Source organism: Patagioenas fasciata, chromosome 2, assembly GCF_037038585.1.
Source record: "Patagioenas fasciata isolate bPatFas1 chromosome 2, bPatFas1.hap1, whole genome shotgun sequence".
Taxonomy (NCBI): Eukaryota; Metazoa; Chordata; class Aves; order Columbiformes; family Columbidae; genus Patagioenas; species Patagioenas fasciata.
The window spans coordinates 163,570,207-163,593,025 of record NC_092521.1 but is presented as its reverse complement, the minus strand read 5'-3'; the positions used below and the strand labels follow the sequence as shown (position 1 = coordinate 163,593,025).

Genomic DNA, 22,819 nt, shown 5'->3' with positions numbered 1-22,819 from the left:
AAATGGATAAAAACTTTTGTCGCTAAAATAAAGAACTAAATGTTGTTCTTAACGCAGGAACCAGCAATGAATAAAGCTCATGGAGATTAAATGCAGTAAAATCATTTTCACTCTCTTCTATAATGGAATTTGCATTACTATTAAATTTCCATCTAGAATGACCCTGAAACGGTGGTTGCTGGCTCAACCGGGCACTATTTTTCCATGACCAGGGAAGACTGACAACCATATCCCAGCACCACTAGTACTGAAATATCCAAATGAAGGTCAAATTTAATAAGCCCTTTATTCCTTTTAATAACTTCCACACGTGAATTTAGTCAAACATCTCTTGGCAAGTATTGTTTATATTTTACGAGATGTGAGACAAAAAGGGGAATTAGATTGATGAGTCTGTGGTAATCTAAGAGCGAATGTTTGGTCTCAGTACCAGTTCAGCTTTAAATACAGCATCACCCTTCTTTCTTCCTCTCAGAAACTTGACAAAGCAACTCTGCTGTAACAACTGAATTTAAAAAAAAAAAAAGATTATAATATTATTTCTTACTGTTCCATTATTTTGGAAAAACATGATAGCTTTGATTGGAAAAAAAACATGGCCAAAAAACTAAAAAAGCTTGACACTCCGAAAATTATTCAGCAGTGACTGTTACTGCTCATGGAATTCCATCAGTTCCTCTTGTCTCTCCCCACACTTATAGTTCTACTTTAAAATGTATTCTGTATTCAGCTGGGACATGCACAGACTGATGGGTTCTCTATCGGATTTCTTTTTGGCACCTGGGTTAGATTTTCACAATGGGCTATGTACTCACCAAGGATTATTTTCTGGTATTTCCCTCTTCAATTTATGCAATCTGACCGTATTTGTCCTGCTTGAGTACAGGCTTGAAACCACTCACCTAACGTGATTCAAATCACTTAACAGCTTGTAATGGGCCATAGCATTTGAGGTGGTTTCTTCATGTCTGCTGAGGAGTTTCTTCACTTGTTGGCAAACATTTTTATTCCAGACTTGAGGCAGAGTGGGAGCCAATGTGAGGCCATTTGGGAAGTCTGATCTCAAGCCCTGAGTAACCCTATCATATGATCATATAATCATAGAATGTCCTGAGTTGGAAGGGACCCACAAGGATCACCTCTCATGTAAATGTTCTCAGGATACTTGCATGTTTCACGTGGCAAGAAGATGTTCTGCGGTGGAGACTGGTCCGTGCTGTGCGTGTCCCCCAAAGTAAATCTCTAAGCTGCCTGTCAGGAGGTTCCACATCAGCATGAGAGGAAAGAGTAGGTACATTTTTAGGTCATGTGTTTTTTCTACTTAAAGTTTTATTTTCTACCCACAGAAGGAATAGTAAACCTTTCCTGATAAGCGGTCTTGTGGTCAGCAAGTTTATTGGACCCCACGCCAACATTTCAAGTGAACGCTGCTATTTGAGCAGTCAGGTAAGGACAAGAAAACCACTTTTCAAGAACAGAATATGGATGGAAAATTATGACTATGGCACAAAAACGGACGCTCTAACTCTCACGGGAGCCCTCATGACATCCTAGTGACTGTAGGTTGCTTACATTGGAAATATTTAATAAATTTATTTTTTCATCCAAACAAAAAAAAAATGTTCAATGGCCCCATTGGGACTGAAATAATCATTTACATATTAAAAGAACTAGAACAAGACATGCAGATTATGTGGCTGAATTAAAAATAACCTCACAAGACATTTGCTGTACACCACAGAAAGAGGTGTAACACCAGAAGCATCAGGCTTGTATTCAAATATTTTAATTATATAGCAACACAGAAGGACAAACTAAGAGTTCCACAAAATCTGTTGAAAGAGCGTTGAAATGGCTCTCAACACAAGGAACTTCAAATGGGTCAATAAAAGCAACAGCAACTTGATTTAAAAGACCTGACACTTATGTAAGATCGGTGGATAGCAGGAAAAGTGCACTGAACCCAAAAGTTCCCTAAGATGAACAGAGGAAGATCGATCATAATCCACATGTGGTTCTCCATTATATCATCATTTTTAGGAAAAAAGGTCAGAAAGTTTGTTTGTTTGTTTTTACCTTTGACTGTCACTAAGTATAGAAACATAAGGACTATTAGTAAATCTAGTAAGTATACAAGCAAATACAAAAATATAAAGTATATATTCAAGTATGTGTGTACACACACATACCTAAACAAAATAAGAGCAACAGGTTTTTGGCTGAGAAGAAACTGCTGTGATAAAATTCAGCTCCAACCAGCAACACACACATCTTTATCACCCCAAAAAAGGTCTGGAGAGGACTATGAAGGTCACTAGGAAGTTACGACTCTAAGCACTTCAAACCCACAGCACATTTCTACTTTGTTGATCGCATCGACTCACCAATCAGTTGCGAACCACAAAGAGAATAATGTCTATGATATAGATGATAATCGTTTTATTGCCATGATTGTCTGGGAGGGGCAAGATTTGTGGGATATGAAATATTTTAATCGATGACGAAAGCATTTTGCATTTATACTGCTCTAACTTTGATAAACTTCCATAAAAAATGGGAATCTTTCACTGGAGCAGTGCACAAACATCACAAGGTGATGGACCCTCATTATAAAGAATTCATGGCATTCAGTTCCCTAAATGGATCAGGATTAATCATTTTAATGACTAAGAGCTCCAGAGCTAAAGCTACTGTCACCAGACACATTTCAGCACACAAAGCCAAGAAAATTTCTTACAGGATTGACGATGGATGAGTGTATCAGCTGATCTGAAATCTCATTACCCTTGTTACACTGCACATCTTATAACAGATTTTGTCTTTATAGATGGATAGAATCTGCTTTTACAAATACCCCCACCTCAAAATCACTAGAAGGATTCCAGGAGATCTGATGTGAATTCAGTCAAAAAATGAGAGAAGCAGCAGTCAACCACCAAGAAAAAAACTCTACTGCCTTAGTATCATGGCAAGGCAGATATATCCCTTAAAATAATGTCTTAAATTAAGAAGACAGTGATATTTGAATTTTTACCAAACTCTGGGCCCTAGAATAAAAATAATAGAGTGTTAAGAAGTTAATTTTATATTTTTACAATGGAATCAACTTACTGGCTATTCGTTTAAGTATTATAAAGAAAATGAACATAATTTATACACTATAAATTTACTATATGTAAAATACATAAATAACACAGATCTAAAATGCAATAAGTTACAGCATACAAAATCTAGTGCTGGTATTAACAAAATCAGTAGCCGAAATAGTTTCTAAATGTAAAGGGTTTTTTTATTTCCCTACTTTCTACTTGCTGTCAAAATGCAGTATCAGTGCATTGATCTGACAAAGTTGGTGTAAAAAGATCTTCTCATCCTGTAAAAAAGGACATCAAATTCATTCAATAATTTCATAATAAAGATGCCGATCCAGATCGCCTATGGCAAGAATTCCCACATTTTGTCATAAGGTTTTGAGTGCGGAGGTAAATTTATTCTGGCCAGGCAACAAGTCTGGGGAGCAGTGACAATGCAGCCCCTCAAGGGCAGCTGCTTTAGGCCACCTGCTGAAAAGTGGCTTCATCCTGACTTAATTCCCAGTAAAACATGTGAAAGCTCCAGCATGTAGCCAACAGGTTCTGATCACACAGCCGTGCCTGACACACCTCTGCGTCCACATCCCCTTCCCAAACCCGACGACCAGTACTATTCAATATATTCATCAATGACTTGGATGAAGGAATAGAGTGCACTGTCAGTAAATTTCCTGATGACACCAAACTGGGAGGAGTGGCTGACATGCCAGAGGCTGTGCTGCCATCCAGAGACCTGGACAGGCTGGAGAGTTGAGAAGGGAAAAATGTAATGAAATGTAACAAGGGCAAGTACAGAGTCTTGCATTTGGGTAGGAACAACTCCAGGTTCCAGTATAAGTTGGGGAATGACCTATTAGAGAGCAGTGTAGGGGAAAGCGACCTGGGGGTCCTGAAGACAGCAGGATGACCGTGAGCCAGCACTGGGCCCTTGTGGCGAGGAAGGACAATGGTACCTGGGGTGGATTAGAACGGGGGTGGTCAGTAGGTCAGAGAGGTTCTCCTGCCCCTCTACTCTGCCCTGGGGAGACCACACCTGGAATATTGTGTCCAGTTCTGGGCCCCTCAGCTCCAGAAGGACAGGAAACTGCTGGAGAAGAAAAGACTGAGGGGCGACCTCATTAATGTTCATAAATATGTAAAGGGTGAGTGTCACGAAGATGGAGCCAGGCTCTTCTCGGTGACAACCAATGATAGGACAAGGGGCAATGGGTACAAACTGGAACACAAAAGGTTCCACTTCAATTTGAGAAGAAACTTCTTCTCAGTGAGGGTGGCAGAGCCTGGCCCAGGCTGCCCAGGGAGGTTGTGGAGTCTCCTTCTCTGCAGACATTCAAACCCGCCTGGACACCTTCCTGTGGAACCTCAGCTGGGTGTTCCTGCTCCGGCGGGGGGATTGCACTGGATGAGCTTTCCAGGTCCCTTCCAATCCCTACCATTCTATGATTCTGTCAATTCACTTTTGCAGCCTTCAGACATGGAGAGCTAAGCCTACGAAACACCGATAAACTTCCCTCAAGCTTTCTGCCATGCCTCTTAAAGCCAGTGGTTGTTAGACTGGGTTCTGTGCTACCATAATTCATCTGTAGGGCCTTCAGAGCAAAACTGCCACACATACAGCCAGGTCAGTCTGGAAAGTGCTTGTAGTTTTCTATATGGGTGGTTGTGCATGCATAAATACATTTTCTCCCTGCAGAGGAAATAATAAAAGATGCCCCCAACCATCTGCTTTCCCCTCTCCACCAAAATTCATGAATAGAAGTATTAAAAAAAAAATAATTAAAATGACAGGGGTGTGAAGGTACTGAGGTTCAAGGGAAAACATCCTAATTCAGGGAATGTTATTTTTTTTAAAGGAAGTCTTGACAATGGAAAAGGTCTAAAAATATGCTCCTAGTAATGATTTAATAATTACATTCTTAATTTTAAAAGAAGAAACACAGGAACTTTTTGATCATGTCTCATAAACTGACACATGAAAAAGATTACAACAGGAGACATCCCTTTGATACACGTGGTAAACTACATCAACATGCTTAAAACTGCTGGCTGAACCACATAAAAGCTTGAAGTAAAACAAAAAATGTTTGCATTCATTTGAATGTCCTGCTGCTGGATGTCTCAAATGGCCGATTTATATTTAAATCGGTTAACTTCTTACCTTTTTTTTTTCTTTATTCACAGAGTTTATTTTGAGCCCTAATAATAACTATTCTGATTAAATCCTTTAAAACATACAATTAAATGCAGAAGCACCCTAAACTGACTATTTTGGATGGTTCTGCTTACTAGTAAAACAGGTGCATCCAAGATAATAATAGTAGCCATTTCCATAAACTTCAACCAGATCCTCTGCCATGTAAGGAACCAAGTTCCTCCATGCTCAAGAGGTATTTTTTTTAAAAAGCTTCCTCCCTCAGCCTCACAGGTTTGGGAAACATTTCTCCCCCTCTCACTCTCTCAAAAACCTGATGTAGCAGCACTCTAAATGCTGAGCCATTGGGAAGTAAAATAGATCATTAGTGGGTTTAACTTTCCATCAGTGGCTGGGTTCAACAGCCACTTAGAATTCCATTACAGGAACAAAATCCTGTCTAACTGAGTAGGTGAAATAATAAGAGTGCAAGAGAGTACATAGGTTCTGCCCAAAGCTTTATATGCACTTATAATCTAACCAAAATTATTCTCTGCAGATCTAGACTTACAATGTACTGGCTGAGACACAGATCAGGGCAACAGTACATGAAGTGAAAGAAAAAATAATTTAACACAATGAAAGAGTAAAAGAAGACACCACAAAGCATCACAAACCCACCTCTAAATACAAGCTTTTGAGTTAAGTAATGTTTGTAAAAGGAATGAAGTAGTAAAAAAGGAAACAATGTTCTCTTTGATGCATGTTGCTGTCAGGGAAATAATACTCCATAAAGAAATAGGACTACATCAAAGAAATATCTAGTTATCATAAAATCTTCCTCCTTAGGAGAGCAACCTGAAAAAACCTGTTTATGGCACAGGCAACAAAGTCAACAAAGAGATATTATATTTAGATTCTTAGTATTTTAAAGAATATCGGAGGGGTTTTTTGGAAGGGCAAAGGAATTCTTTATACAGTATTGATCAAGTGCTTAGCTTAACCATGAAAAACACTACAGTGCACATTTCTTCTGCGTAATAAAACACAAAAGAAGTGTTCAAAACCCAAACCCATCTCTGCTTGTAAGGATCCTAATGCTATTTCAGGCTTAATCAATATTTCTTTTGATCATAGCGGGCAGATAACAGCTGAAACTTGCACTTACCAGCAGAGGTGGGCAGCTTTGCACATTGATAAAGCATTAAATCTTTCTCATAGTGAAAGCTACAAAAATGTTTTAAGTGCTGGTAGTATCACAAACAAGAACAAAAAAAGTTGAGGACCACAATAAAACCATTTTCAATACTTTCACAGTTAAAGACTTTTGACGTTTTACACACATTACAGTCATTCCCGTCTCCACCAAGGCTACAACATTGTACTCATAGCTACGTATGAGCCCACACCATGAGGTCTGATCAACTTCCCAGGGGAGCTGAGAAAGTTCACACCCACTCGAGCACCCAGGTCACACTCCGTGCTGACCGCAGTGGTGGAATCACCATCCCTGGAGGTGTTTAAAAGATACGGAGATGAGGTTCTTAGGGACATGGTTTAGTGCTAGATTTACGTTATGGTTGGACTCCACGACTTTGAGGGTCTCTTCCAACCACAACGATTTCATGGTTCCACGATGGGCGGGGTGGTTCAGTTCTGACTTCTCCTGGTCGGGAGCCCCAACAGCACCTGCTCCCCCAGGCCGGCCCGGGCAGCCCCTCACCCCCTCCACAGACGTCAGCGGGGGGTGACCAAGCGCCACTGGGGGTGTCTCCCCTTCACCGCAATATCATTGGGGAAGTGAAGGGGAGAACTGGACAGGCTGGAGAGTTGGGAGGGGAAAAATTTAATGAAATATAACTAGGGCAAGCGTAGAGTCTTGCACCTGGGTAGGAACAACCCCAGGTTCCAGTATAAGTTGGGGAACGACCCGTTGGAGAGCAGTGTAGGGGAAAGGGACCTGGGGGTCCTGGGGACAGCAGGATGACCATGAACCAGCACTGGGCCCTTGTGGCCAGGAAGGCCAATGGTACCTGGGGTGGATTAGAAAGGGGGTGGTTAGCAGGACGAGAGAGGTTCTCCTGCCACTCTACTCTGCCCTGGGGAGACCACACCTGAAATATTGTGTCCAGTTCTGGGTCCTCAGTTCCAGAAGGACAGGGAACTCCTGGAGAGAGTCCAGTGCAGGGCAACAAAGATGCTGAAGGGAGCGGAGCATCTCCCGTGTGAGGAAAGGCTGAGGGAGCTGGGGCTCTTGAGCTTGGAAAAGGGGAGACTGAGGGCTGACCTCAGTAATGTTTATAAATATGTAAAGGGTGAGTGTCACAAGGATGGAGCCAGGCTCTTCTCGGTGACAACCAATGGTAGGACAAGGGGTAATGGGTTCAAACTGGAACACAAAAGGTTCCACTTAAATTTGAGAAGAAACTTCTCAGCGAGGGTGACAGGGCCTGGGAAAAGGCTGCCCAGGGAGGTTGTGGAGTCTCCTTCTCTGCAGACATTCAAACCCGCCTGGACACCTTCCTGTGGAACCTCAGCTGGGTGTTCCTGCTCCGGCGGGGGGATTGCACTGGATGAGCTTTTGAGGTCCCTTCCAATCCCTGACACTCTGTGATCCGGTGAAGGAAGCAGCTACGTTGCCATAGAAACCCCAAATCCCTGCCCGCCCCAGCTGAGAGCAGCCCCTCCCACAGCTCCTCCGGGCCGGGCGGCAGCGTCCCCGAGGGACACCCCAAATCCTACTGCCCTCCCGCCGCTCCCCGTCACCTGCCCGCCGCCCCCGCCCGCTGACCCACCGCCGCCACCGCCCCTCTCCCGGGCCGCGAGTCACCTCACAGCCGCTGTCCCCTTACTCCCGCAGGGCCGGGCCGGAGCTCCGCGGCGCCGCGTTCCCCCCGCACCCTCGCCTGGCCCTGACCTGCACTTTCCGACGCCCCGCCGTGTTCTGCCGGTGATGCGCCGCCATCTTGCATGTTGACACTCTGATATCATTTCCGAGGAGGGCGAAACGGCCCCGGAAGTCCCACCCCCAGTTCTCCGCTCCGAGCCCTCGCAGGGAGGCGGGGCGGAGCGGGGCGGAGCGGGGCGGAGCGGGGCGGAGCGGGGCGGAGCGGGGCGGGGCGGGGCGGGGCGGGGCGGGGCGGGGCGGGGCGGGGCGGGGCGGTCACCGGCCGGGGCGTTGCTGGGGAAACGGCCTGAGGGGGCGGGGCCGGGGAGGGGGCGGGGCGAACGTTGCTCCCCCGCCCTCCGCCATGTTCTGTTCTGAGCAGCTTTGCTGCAGTCGGGGATTGGGAGGATCGTTTTGAATGGAAGAGATGTTTAAGATCATCGAGTCCAAACATAAACCCAACACTATCAACACTAAATAGTGTCCCTAAGCACCACATCCACAGGACTTTTAAACCCCTCCAGGGATGGTAACTCCACCACTGCCCTGGGCAGCCTATTCCAATGCCTGACAACCCTTTTGTGAAGAATTTTTTCCTAATATCCCATCTAAACCTCCCCTGGCACAACTTGAGCCCATTTCCTCTCATCGTGTCACGTGTTCCTTGGGAGCAGAGACCAAGCCCCTCCATGCTCCAAGCTCCTTTCAGGCAGTTCAGAGATCAGAAGGTCTCCCCTCAGCTCCTGGTCTCCAGCTGAACCCCCCATGTCCCTCAGCCGCTCCCATCGCACTTGTGCTCCAGCCCTTTTCTATACACAAACCAAAGAACAGCCCTTCCCCACAGAAGGCCGGGGGTGTATCTGTGCCCATGCTGCTGGGGCCCATATTTTTCCCAAGAGACCAGACTCGTGGGTTGAGGTCGTTTGTCCCCTTCGTGGGAGGCTCCGCGCAGGGCTGAGGCTTCAGACCAGGCTGGCGCTGGGTTCCAGCCCTGAGGAGCTCCGGCTCTAAGCACTCAGGCAGGCTGTGGTTAGCGGTGCTGGAGCTTTAACTCACACCCTTTCAATGCCCAGGTCCACCCTCTTATCTCTCATGTCGTGTTATGGGAGACAATCGCTTAAAATTGAGATCCTGACTCGCACCTTTTTTAAGGCAGCTCCGCTGAGCGAATAGCAAAGACTCAATTACCTTCCCCAGAGAACCAGGGAAGACTATATTATTTTGTCTAATGAAAGAATCCTGAAAATAATCATATGGTGGTATGAAATTTAATATTGTTTTCCACACTCACCTCCCACCCCTCAACTCCCAAATATCTCTTCAGCACTTTATTAACACAAAAAGTGTTCATCTGCAGCAGTGACCGTGTGCTGGGTGAGGATCTGTATGGAGCTGTGTACAGGACTATTTTCTCAGCACGCTTTTTTATAAGGGTTACTTCATTATGGTAGAAGAGGAAAGATGCTAATAGTGAAAAAAAAAATACTGTGAGAAAAAAATGTATAAAGGGATAAGGAAAATAAGATACATTCAGATATTCACATTCTTGCTCAATGCTGGTTGCAAAGATAAGTAGAAGACATAAAGCCATTTACTTCTGCTGATTTCAACTTTGCATAGTTTGATACAGATCACATTTGCTAGCATTGCTGAAAGCACATTGTCCTCATCACAATTGCAAGTGCAGGGTATGATTCTCAGATGAGATCTGCCTTGACCAAAGCCCTTCCTGAGCCACAATATTTCTACCATTTCTTCTTGTTACAGCGGTGGGAAGCATATGATGTAAGACATCTTCTAAGATTAATGTCAAATGTGTTTATTATCTAATAAATTTCAGATTTTTTTGAAGATAAAATTAAAGCTTCTTTTGTTCAGAGTTTAGCTGTGTAGTGGCTTCAGGCTAATGGTAATTGTCAAAGCGTCTCAGATGCTGTCATGCATAAAGTGTGTAATTTTATTGGATTTTGGACTGGAGAAGAATGAAACAGCATGAAGTTTTCTCTGTAAGTAAATACTGAGCAAAGTGCCTTACTGCATTTCAGTATGCATTAGTTCATTAAGAGGCTGACGACTTCTTTTCATAACACAATAATTTTCATGCATAATTCAAAGTCATTTCTTGTTTTCTCTTTAAGATGTGGAAATTCTTATATTATTTTTGTGTTATTATTTTATAAAATGAAATAATAATTTCATTATCCATAATCACCAATATATTATCCATTTAGTAAAGTCAATATTTTGTCTTCAATGGCAGTCATCATCTTTTATACCTTTGATTTAAAATTGAATTTGTTTATGGACAGAGAACGTTTGGTTTTTACTTCATTATGCAATTTAAAAATTGCTTTTCCTTTTTTTTTGTGTGTGAATCAAATAACTTTTTGTGGATAGTCACTGCTACTAATATATATATAATACAGTGTTTCAGATCAACAAATCATTCCATGAAGGACAAAAGCAGTATAGTGATCCCTTTGTATCACAGAATCATTGCAGTTGAAAGTGATCTCTGGAGATCACCTAGTCCAACAAAGATCGTATGTACTGAGGGCTGCTAAAAACATGAGTATTAACATAGTAAAAATGTTCTTGTGTGTGTGTGTATGTTTATCAAGCCTGAACTAAAGATATTACACAAAAAAAATAATTGTAGTGAAATTTCCTTTGTTATGCAGTAAACCTTTCAACCTTTTATCTTGTTTGTGTCATTTTAGGAAAGAGGTAAGATGACCTAGTTTATAATATTGGTTGCTGGCTTTTGGTTTTGGAAGAGAAGGAACATGATGTATTAATGAGTCCAGGGGTTATTTTTCAATTTCCATGAAAATCTGATCAACTTTGGCTAAATTGTGAATGTCTGAGAACACAAGAGTGAGCAAACAACTGTTGAGCCAAAAAGGAAGTGGTGGAGAACTGAATAGGTCTCGGGAGTGAAGCCAGGATGTTGAGATAAGGAGAGAAATAACGATGGAAATGCCCGGAATTTAAGTGTTTGTTTGTTGAATAATCATTGTAATAAGTAAGACTGTAAAGGTGATATTTCCTCAATAATAGTAGGTTGAAGAATGCTATAGAATTTCCAAGCTGCTTCTCTCTGCTGCTCCATTCCCTCTTTGTGAGGTTGGACAGTCACAGCATTCCAGGCAAATCTTAAAAGGATTTGGAAATAGGCTGTAAGAATGATTTGGAGCCAGAGAAGTGTGACTTATGGTGTGAAGTTCAAATGGATTTTTGTCTATGGAAGAGAAGATGAAAGAGAACATGGTGGCAATTTTCAAATAATTAAGAAGAAATGTGGAATAATATTCATGTCTGTGATGAGTGAAACTAGAAGTAACAGGCTGAGATTGGAGTTCAGGAAATGCAGATGAAGCACAAGGAAAACTTTGTCCGTGAGAATACTGAAGCACTAGAAGATGTTGCATATGAAGGTTTTGGGATCACCATCTGTTGTAACAAAAGAGTAAACAAATATGTCCAGGAATTACATCAGTAGAGTTGATGCTGGTTTGGGGTAAAGCGTGAACTAACCCTTCACGGGGAGGAATAACCCCAGATACCAGTACAGGTTGGGGATTGACCTGCTGGAAAGCAGCTCTGCAGAGAAGGACCTGGGAGTCCTGGTGGACAACAGGTTGGCCATGAGCCTGTGATGTGTCCTTGTGGCCAAGAAGGCCAATGGTGCCTGGGGTGCATTAGGAAAAGTGTGACCAGCAGGTTGAGGGAGGTTGTTCCTCCCCCTCTACTCTGCCCTGCTGAGGCCACACCTGGAATTCTGGGTCCAGTTCTGGGCTCACCAGTTTAAGAAGGAGAAGGAATTACTGGAGGCAGTTCAGTGGTGGGCTACGAAGATGCTGAGGGGTCTGGAGCATCTTTCTTATGAGGAAAGACTGAGAGAGCTGGGGCTGTTCAGCCTGGAGAAGAGAAGCTGAGAGGGGATCTTATCAATGTTTATAAATATCTCAAGGGTGGGTGTCAAGGGGATGGACCAGACTCTGTTCAGTGGTGCCCAATGACAGGATGAGTGGCAACGGGCACATACTCTAAGTGTCAGCATAAGCAAGACATTCACGTAATATAGCCCACTGTTTTAGACTCCTTCATGTCAAACATCTGCTGTAAAAGGCACAAAAATGCATTCAGAAAACAATGTACAATGAGCACGGTCTTTGCTGTGTTTCTCTGGAAGCTGCGTGTCTGTAACTGCCTCTTGCTGCTTGATTAAAACCTGAAAAGTTGCAGAATATCGTCTGGAATAAAGCTGTGAGTTTAGACAACAGTTAGGTAGATCCCCAGACTTTCTGCATTATTTTTCTTGCACTGTTTACAATGAGGGAATATCACTAGGAATCTAATGAAAAATACTGCAACTGAGTTTACAGTTGCTCTGGTTTTGACTGCTGGGTTTTTCATGGCTGCCATTCAATGTAAACAGGAGACATGGAACCGGTGTGATGGCAACTGGAAGCACAGGAAGAAACTAAATTCCCAAGCCAGGGAAATCCAGAAGGCTTTGGAGAAAAGGGATAAACTATTATTCAGCATTAGCTTTGTTTTCAATTTGCTTTCTTGCATTAATCTAACTACTAAATATTGTATTCTAATTCACTAGCATGTATAGTTTGTTTTTAATTTGTAAAGCTGTTGGCTGCTACATAAGTTTTACAAGTTGCATTCTTGACATATTGAAGACTGTAATTTTACAGGGAACTACAGTAAGATACAGGTTTGAAACCAGCTGGCCCAATCTTTACTAGGGCTCTTGCATTTGTCATTTTATGGTTGCATTCAGAGCCATGTAATAAAAGGTGAGACCTCAAGAATAAACTGTGTTACCAAGATGGTGTCAGAAGTCCTGGAAATCTTTCAGAGATTGTGTGTTCATAGTATCTTTGGAGAAATATAAAAGGCTTCAGAAATACTGTTTTTCAGAATACTAAGAAGAATCAGATGGAGTAATTTGAACTTCAGGCGCTGAGCTCATTTTCTGACTTAGTCAGTGTACATTAGGTGATTAGGCAGAAAGCTACTCTGTGTAACAATGCATTTAATGTGTACTTACCATTAAAGCTATTTCCTGTTATTCTGTAAGGCCAATTAGCTATTTACCAAATACCAAATTCCATGTCTGTGTGATTTCTTATTTCATTATGCAGCACGAAAAAAGGAAAATGGCAATCATATAAATTATTATCTTGGCAAATACATCAGGTACTTTACACTATTAGATTATTTGCTAAGAGGGATTGGGACACACCTATAGTTTATCTCTAAGATATTTATTTGCCAGAGCCCTTAATTTTTTCTCAGTGGCAGACTCATGCCTTTAGATATTTTGTGTAATATAATAGTTTATCTGTCTCTGTTGGTTTGGGGTTTTTTGTATACATAAGATTTAGTTATTCTGCATTCTAACTATAACAAAGAAGATGTATTTCCCCACTACTTTTCTTTTTGCCTGCTGTACCATATCTCTCTTGTTATGGGGATATGATATTTTTTAAGACATATTCCTGGAATCTCATCTAGGTCTTGAAATTAAGGAGAATCCGGAAGCTTCTGGCCAGCAGCTGAATTAATCCAGCCCACGATGGAGGCATTTGAGTTTGCACCATGATAAATATGTATGAATTATTTAGAGGTGGCTCTTACTGTGATGTGTCAGAGGTTGTAGTATTGCCCAAATTGTGGGCCTGCCTCCCTCCCTGTCTGCCAGTTCAGGTTCCAGACAAGAAGGAGGATCATGAATTCTCTGAAGCTGCAGGTGTAGTAAACAGAAATCTCTGCAAATAATTTTCGTTGCAAGTGTATCCAATGCAACGCTTGAATTACCAAAGAGTATGGAATTTTATGGCTGACCAATGAACCGCCTCCATTACATAAACATAAGAAATACCATTTATGAGCTCTAAGCATCAGGGTTAATAACTGTTATACTACTCTGAATATGCGTTTTAAAGAAATACTGTCCTATGAAAATCTGCTATCAATTTTCAAACTGTGGACGTATGTAAATAGAGCTAGGTAGGGATTGGAAAATGAAGGACTAATCTAATTAAACTCTAATGATTTTGGGTATTCGAGAAGGCCACAGGTGTTCATAAGTTGTTTGGGTACTTAATTGTCCATCCTGTTAAGTATATATGTGTGCCCTTTTTTTGGTCCACATTTAACTAGTTTCAACTTTCAGCTTTCGTTTGTTGGGTTGAAGAACTGTCTGCTATTAAAGTTCTCATTAGTCTATAAGTTCTTATGATGTGATCAAGTGAGGTCTCCACTTCTTATTTTAATGATTGTGATGGAAACAATCACTGCATTTGCTGACTATTTTATCCCGTACCACATTTTTCAAAGATATTTACCTGAAAGATGTAACCAAGATGGTTTTGATTAGTTTGTCTTTTCAGCACGAAAGTTGCATTTGGCATCAGTGCCTTGGAAAATTCATTCACCGAGGACCATATTTGTGCAATTATATCTATATGTTCCATTTTGCTGTCTTGTGGCTGTCCTGCAACAGCTCAGCTGAAGAGCCACAGCACCAAAAGCAGTGCCCAGTGACCAGTGATAATTCTATTTCAAGCAGAGGCGGGGAAACCATGTGGTTTGCACCTTGAAAATTTGTGTCTGACATTGTTGCTCCAGGACAGTGTGCAGGTTTGAGGGCTCAAGAGAAAATCAGATTCCTAACATAGAATAACTAGCGTTTTCTATTGAGAAATTCTGTCTGTCGTGATATCACTGATGCAGGTTTACTCAATTTCAGAAAGTGGCATTAATGAGGAGGAACTTTATTTTTGAAGTTACTTGGAAGACTTTCTTCATTGTGTGTGGTAGTGAGGCAAAAATAACAGCTGATTTCTCTCAATATCAGCTTTTTGCTGTGATTATGTTGTGTTTATTTTTATTATGCCCAAAAGTATTCCTGTATTGTTCCTATCTCTAAAGAAGCTAAAAACATACCGTACCTCTGCTCCATCTGACATGATTTCTATTCCCTGCTCTCCAGAGACAGAGATTTTGCCTTTGGGATAGTATTTTGATGTCTGTGTTCATACCTATTTGCTGTTATGTGTACAGCTGAATTCTCTGTGTTTTTTGGGGAGGGGGTTTTGTGTGAAACTGGTTTGTGTTTGCTGATTGTAATGGAGGATCATTGGCATCACCGTATTTGTCTGAGATTCACGATTGATGTCAACTCATGGGCAGCGAATCATAGCCAGAAGGTGCAATAAGCTCTGTAATTAGTGGTCGTGATTTGTCTCTGTGAGAATCTTAACCTAAATTAAAGCAATCAAAATATATTTGATGTCAAATTCAATAGAGTTCTTCATCAGTGGATGCCACGATCTGGTTATGTGTTGTGTATGACTTCGTTTTGCAGGATCCATTTCTTGAAAATATGGAATCTCTTTCTTAGGCTTGAGTAGTTTTCCTTCCTACTATCATGGTTGAAGTTACTATATGTTTTTAGTGTGTAAGTAATATTGATTTTTCCATTGATTTTTTGATGAATGTATTTGTTTTCTCTCTGTAAAACACTTTTTATTTTACTTGAACTTCTTTACATGTGTATTTTGTGAATAATACATGAGAGACTATTGAATAGGAGTCAGTATACATATTTCAGAATTAGATTTACAGATCCATGAGTTGATGATAGTGACTTATTTGTTTGAAATTTAAGTTCCATTCCCTCTTGTATCCGTCTGGTACCTTGTGTTCATCTTGTAATTTTAGCAAATTATAGAGCTAGTACCCTAAAGATGCAGATGTATCTTAAAGGGGGAGGTAGTGAGATTAGGTTTTCAGCGATCTGAATTTCAGACTTTACTCAAATTGCAGGGGTTCCCTGATCCGTCAGCTGTTGAGGAAAGGCCCCAATCGGATAGGAAAAGGAGGGAAATCATGCTGAATTTCTTAGGAACTTAAATGATGGGGAAAATAGGAAGAGAAACCTTGTATGAACCCTTCTCCCTCTAAGCCAGAAGCACGCGTTGCGTGTCTGTTATCCCACTGAATACAGGAGACACAGATTTCCAGCATTATCCCACTGAGTATTTCTCCATAGATCGAAGCCAACAGATGGGGCAGCTGGATAGAATTTGAGGTTGGAATGTGCATAAACCGTCAAATGCCTTGATATCTTCAATTACCATATGTATCTGATCAGTAATTTAAAGCCACGTCTAGTGTTTAGAGTTACGGAGCAGACACAAGAGACATTCAATTATGCAAAAATCTGGGTTTTTTCAGCTCTTGACATCCGCGCACGCTCAGTCATTAGACTAATGGCGATGTACTAATGCTACCAAGAAAACATATTTTTCTTGTGCTCTGACAATAAAAAGGAAAAAGGAAGAGTGTTATACTTTGCAGTTAATGGAAGAGACAGATCCCTGTCAAGAATATGATGACTACATTTCTATAATGAACATAATGATTGAAACTGTGAAGAAAACAATGTTCTTCCTATGAAGCAGGTTTTCTGCCCCCTCCCTGCCTTTAAGAAGCTGCCTTCCTCATGGTAGAAAATAAGTTTTACACAGTGACACAAGAAGAGTTACTTGTCCAAATGTTTTGCTCTTAGCTGCAAGCCCTAGGGCTTTCTTTTAACAGCTACGGATAAAAATCATGTTTTCTATGTCTTCCTCTTTTCTGCTTGTAAATATTAGAGCCTGCAAAATGGGCAGAAGAGGAGCAGCTCTTTTTTCTCCTTTTATTTCTGTCTTTACTCCCTGTGCCCCATTTTTGACAGGGACAGATTGATGAAGAAGCTACAGCAGATAAATATACATCCAGGTAAGGATCCTTCTTCTATGTAGTGGTACTAGCTGGTCCAGCATTATAAATGATGCTGCTTTTGACCGTAGCAGATATAGTGCCATTATAGAATGATGCTTTGCTGGTCTTTCAAATTCTTCTCTCTTAATTGAACTTGTCTCAAGTACGTGCTATTGCTTTCTGGAAAAATAACTTACACTGAAACTTAAAATGGCTTTTTGCTGTTTGCCTGACAGAACACTTAGTGTCTTTCTTTCTTTAAAACCATCTTTAGTTATTTCCTTTGCTGATGATACCTATAAAGTTAAGTGTTTGCTCACCATTGTTTTTCTGTTTGCATGCATTAGGGCTGCCTGGCTTTTAAGGACAGCGTAGTTCCTTCGGTAGAATTCTTCCAGCAAAACCCATAGTAATTGTCTTATCGTCAGGAAAGATAACAGGAAAGATTTAGAATCTACCCAACAAAGAGTAAAATAATTTTTGCACAATAACGCATTCTGTTGATGTAACTCAAAGAGAAATAATTCACTTAGCAGTAGGACTTACCAATAGTTTTTATCTGTTCCTGTCTGTTACCTGTTTCTAGCAAGCTTTATACATTACTTTTAATAAATATAACTGATTTCAGAGGTGAGGATTAATGTTGTTTTTATTTTGCTCAAACAAGGTTCGTATGTTTAAACAGAAGTTATGGCATAATGTGATATTGAATGTACTTTGGGCTCTGATCCTGCATATATGAGACAGAATATTTGACTGTGAGGTTTTGTCTTTATAAGGTACAATGAACATATGTCATAGCCTGGAATTAATAAAAAATAGAAATTAAGGAATGAGAAACAGTAATATGTAAGTCAAATTTCTAACCAAAAACTTTTAATGAGGGGTAAAAATTGTGCCAATATTTAATGCATGCTGGAAAGTTCATCTGGTTGAAACCTCAGAATAAAATATGAAGCAGGGCAGCTTTTGCTTTCATAGGTTTTTACATATATATTTCTGATTGAACAAAAAAAAACCTGTTTCCTTTTAATAAATGTAACTGATTTCAACAGAAAGAAAATAATTGATCAATACTTAGGTGTTTATTCTTTAGAAGTATCACCCTACACTTTTTCCTTTTTTTACAGTGTTTCACAATGAGATCACAAAATTCCCTTTATTACCATCAGAAGAGCAACAAAGCTCCTCCCTCCGTCCCTCCCCCAGCATCCCAGTACAAAAGAAAACTTACCGCATGGGCAGTAAGTTTAAACAGAATGGTGAAGGTGAGAAAAGGAAGACGTTTTGTCTCTGAAGATACAAGCCAGCCAAAATTAGCTTAAGAAATCCATGTGAAGTGTTTTTATTTTGAAGGGGATGTTGTAAGTATTTTGGTTTTGCTGAATATTTGTGTACTATGAAAAATCTCAATTGCTAATTCTATTAATTTAAATCTATGCATGTTTGATCAAACTAGTCAGTGATGTATGTGTACATTTGAGCATATATATAAAAATATGTGCACACATGTTTTTAAGCCTTAGATGTGGTTTTGGTTTAGGTACAGGTAGCATGTACATAAGAAATTGTGCCCTTAATGTAGAACTGCTATATTGCTGTGAACATGCAGCCCTTCCTTTAGTTTCCATGGGGCAATATAACATTTTACTAAATATTAATACATTTCTCATATTAATTGCTGACTACTTTTTGTCTTGTTGGTTTATTATATTGGCTTATGCCCAGTAGTCTTCAAATTGCCTTTAGTACTATCTAACCTGAGCTGTACTTTTCTTGAGATAGTGGAATTTCTTTACCTACACAAATCTGGAATGTTTTTCTCACAAAAATGCTGGTGAGTGGTTTTTTTTCAAGGTGTTTAAGCAGTACACAATCTAGCCTGTTGCATTCTTTTCTGGAGGTAATGAGGGAATAGATTTAATTGTATTATATTGCTATTGTGAATAGCTTTTTGTATTATACCTATTAAAACCTAACAAACAAACAAACAAACCCCATACTGGTTGATATTTATCCGAACACAAAGTTTTGGTTGGAGTGGGGTTGAGAGGTGAGTGGAAATTGGAGAGTGGACCAAGTGCTGGGTGGAAGAAATGTCCATGTAATTAGGAACAGCAGTAGTCCAATAAAATACCCAAGTTTGATTTTACAAGGGACTAAAATCTGTTAAATCACAGAATTGTTTAGGTTGGAAAAGAGCTTTAAAATCATCAGGTCCAACAGTTAACCCAGCACTGTCAAGTCCACCTCTAAACCATGTCCCTAAGTGCCACATCTACACATCTTTTAAATACCTCCAGGGATGGTGATTCCACCACTGCCCTGGGCAGTTAAATAGAATAAAAAGGTTATGAAACAGCAGAAGTATCTTCTCTTTATTCAAACTGATTAGGTGATTTTTCAAGATAATGTACAACACAGAAAAGAGAATTCCTAGGTTTTTTTATAAGGTGTTGCTGTGAGCTGCTTTCTCATTTTTTCTTATTCCAGATGAATAGTTGGAACAGTGCTTCATCAGCTACATATAAAATAGTCATTGGATTCCTTTCTAATAATCTTTTTTGTGGAATGTAAGTTATTACTTTTAATAATGGGCATTCACTACAGTATGCATGTTTAGTGCATCCATAGTGGTGATGAACTTGGCGGTGCTTATAATAATCAGATTTTTCAGATCAGTGTTTCCTGTTGTATATGGTGAACTGATTGAATGTAAAGTTTGACATCTGAAATAGCTAATGCAGACCATTGGTTTTGCTGACATCTGGTTCCGCTCTTTTGGGTCATCTTGGAAAGTGGCTCCAGAGTTTTAGAAGTCTCTGCTTAACAGCAAGGAAAATTTTTGGCAGCTATGGAATGATTCAACACAAAATTGATACATATATTTTAATGTCTAAATTCAGCTGTCTGTCTGTGATCTCTGTGTTTAAACTCCCAGTACAGTCAGTGGTGATTTAGTTCATCTTGTCCCTGGAGTTTTAGATGATTTTAAGGTGTCTGTCTCCCTTGGGTCATTTGAATATCTCTACAGCCTTGATTGTCTGTATTCACCACTAGATATATACTGATTGTAATGGGTGTTAGGATGTCTTGTTCACCTGCTGGACCGCGACGAAGATGTTTTATCTACAGACTGTATCCATCCATATCATCTTCATCTTTCTGTATAGCTGACTTATGTGTTAATACAAATTTGTATATATTTAAAATACTAAAAAGGCTACTGATTTTGCTGATACAGCTGAAAAGGCAACCTTGTTCCATTAACCAAATTGAATGTGATGTATGCCCTTAAGTGCGGTTAAGTACTTCTTCATGAACCACTTGGAAATATCTGGGTTTGGATGTTTTGTTATTATCATTGTCTGAACTCCGTATAAGATTTATTAACATTTGATTTTGCATTTAAAATGAGTTTTGACAAATACACAGTTTGGTCAAAACAAGCTTTTTGTAAATACTGTGGATAGGTACTGGAAAAGGAACAGGGCTCTGATTAGAGCATAATTTTATTAATCCCAGTCCTATGGTGGTGAATCTCCTGGTAAACATTGCTACGTTTTATCATTTTTGTATTTATTAATTTTAAGATACTTCTTGACCTATATTAAACAGATAGTTATTTGATTTTGTGCTTTCAAACAAGATCCTACCACAGGGACACATTTTTGTTCCTTGTTCCCATTTGAAGGAATCTACTAAACGCATACTAAAAACAGTGTATGAGAACAGTGTAGGGGAAAGGGACCTGGGGGTCCTGGGGACAGCAGGATGACCATGAGCCAGCACTGGGCCCTTGTGGCCAGGAAGGCCAATGGTACCTGGGGTGGATTAGAAGGGGGGTGGTTAGTAGATCAAAAGAGGTTCTCCTGCCCCCCTACTCTGCCTTGGTGAGATCACAGCTGGAATATTGTGTCCAGTTCTGGGCCCCTCAGTTCCAGAAGGACAGGGAACTGCTGGAGAGAGTCCAGTGCAGGGCAATGAAGATGCTGAAGGGAGTGGAGCATCTCCCATGTGAGGAAAGGCTGAGGGAGCTGGGGCTCTTGAGCTTGGAAAAGGGGAGACTGAGGGGTCACCTCATTAATGGTTGTAAATATGTAAAGGGTGATTGTCAGGAGGATGGAGCCAGGCTCTTCTCGGTGACAACCAATGATAGGACAAGGGGTAATGGGTTCAAACTGGAACACAGGAGGTTCCACTTATATATGAGAAGAAACTTCTTCGTAGTGAGGGTGGCAGAGCCTGGCCCAGGCTGCCCAGGGAGGTTGTGGAGTCTCCTTCTCTGCAGACATTCAAACCCGCCTGGACCCCTTCCTGTGGAACCTCAGCTGGGTGTTCCTGCTCCATGGGGGGATTGCACTGGATGAGCTTTCCAGGTCCCTTCCAACCCCTGACATTCTGTGATTCTGTGAAATAGTTTGCCCTTTATTTTTTCAGTTCCAGGTGTTCAAAAGAAGTATTTAGTGGGTGGCTCTTGACAAGGGAGCAGACAGAAATAATTTGAAACTCAGAATTGTTTCCAATACGTGCCAGAACTACATTGAAACACAAACAAGAACATTTTTCTGTTTATGTTCCGGTAGTTTTCCTGTCTTATACTTCGGAAACTCCTCCTCAAGAAAGCCCCTTACTGATTTTGATAGTATTTTACTGAGCAGTTTTGTTAGTTTAAAATCCCCTTATGGACCATAGAATATCTTGTGGTCAGTAGTTTGATTGCTGTTACCTTCCTGCAGATACAATAAAAGGAACTTCAGGGAGCTGAAATGAGTTTTGAAATTCACATAAATGGCACCAAGTCAAGGAGTTGCACAGAAGGATTGAATTTTTATTTTAATTGTGTAAATCTGTTAGCATCTTTAGTGATTAGTCATTACCCCAGCGAGCATTTTGTAATTTATATCTCTGAAATACTGTATAATTGGCAGTACTTTGTGCTTCTGGAGAAAATTGTCCTAAATGGTAGCTTTTATCTTAAGAAATTTTTATAGATAATTGTTCTAGAGTAGTCCCCATGTGTCCATTTCATTTAATGGCTTGATGTTCATCCTCTTCTAATACTTTGGAGATAATTTGTTCAGTAAATTTCATCAGTATATCTGGAATTCCTTGGGTTTTGACATAAAAATATGATGTCATTTTCACAGTACCTGAAGTCAGGCTTAAGTTACACTAACCTAAAACTGTAGCTGAATACACTGAACTCAGTTCATCTCAATATGAGAAATAGAAGAAATTTCCATTTCAATTTTTTAAAAATATATGAATTTGAAGGCATACTTTTGTATTTCTGATGCTGTAGAGAGTGATCTTTTAGTAACTGAAGGTCCCGCCGGTGGAATTTTATCTGTTACTGCTGGACCACTTTTTGCTATAGGACCAGAGGTATCAAAACCTATTGTAGGTTTTGCAAATCTCGATTTAATTTAAATTGAAATTTCTTACATATCATGTACTAGAAATTAAGAGTCTGGGATTCTAGCCTTGTATTTGCCTTCAGCATCATGCTTTAGGTTGTATTCAGTTAGGATTTCCCCACACTAACTCGTATTTACACACCCAAGGTTGTTCTCCCAGGTTCTAGAAGACGCCCCATTCAGTAGCGCTTAAGCTGACTTCTGAGAACACTTTTCCTGTAGCTTCCCCACCAGAATCCTTTAATAGGGAGACTTTTCCATCCAATGCAAAGACTGAAATTATTTCTAAGGGTAACACTTTACCTCGCTGTCTTGACCTAAAACTTCAGCTAGTTCAGCAGCATATGATGGGGTGGCTGAGTTCAGCTGAGCTTCAAGAATCTCAAGTAGTTGCTCTGTCTTTTCAAAAGTTTTTAGTCCTCTGTATTGCAAAGATTTTTCTGTAGTCACATCTTCTTAGCTTCTTATTTCCCAAACTAAGTCACAATCTGGTAATGCC

General features: G+C 40.5%; 1 protein-coding gene across 1 annotated transcript in view; it reads right to left on the bottom strand.

The window, feature by feature from the left end:
* WDR48 (WD repeat domain 48) overlaps positions 1 to 8,255 on the bottom strand; it is a 32,240-nt gene extending 23,985 nt beyond the window's left edge. Inside the window, exon 1 of the mRNA XM_065832142.2 lies at positions 8,141 to 8,255. Within this exon, the coding sequence (XP_065688214.1) occupies positions 8,141 to 8,188 (48 nt within the window). The 5' untranslated portion in view covers positions 8,189 to 8,255. The remainder of the gene's footprint in view (positions 1 to 8,140) is intronic.
* Positions 8,256 to 22,819: the final 14,564 nt, after the last annotated feature.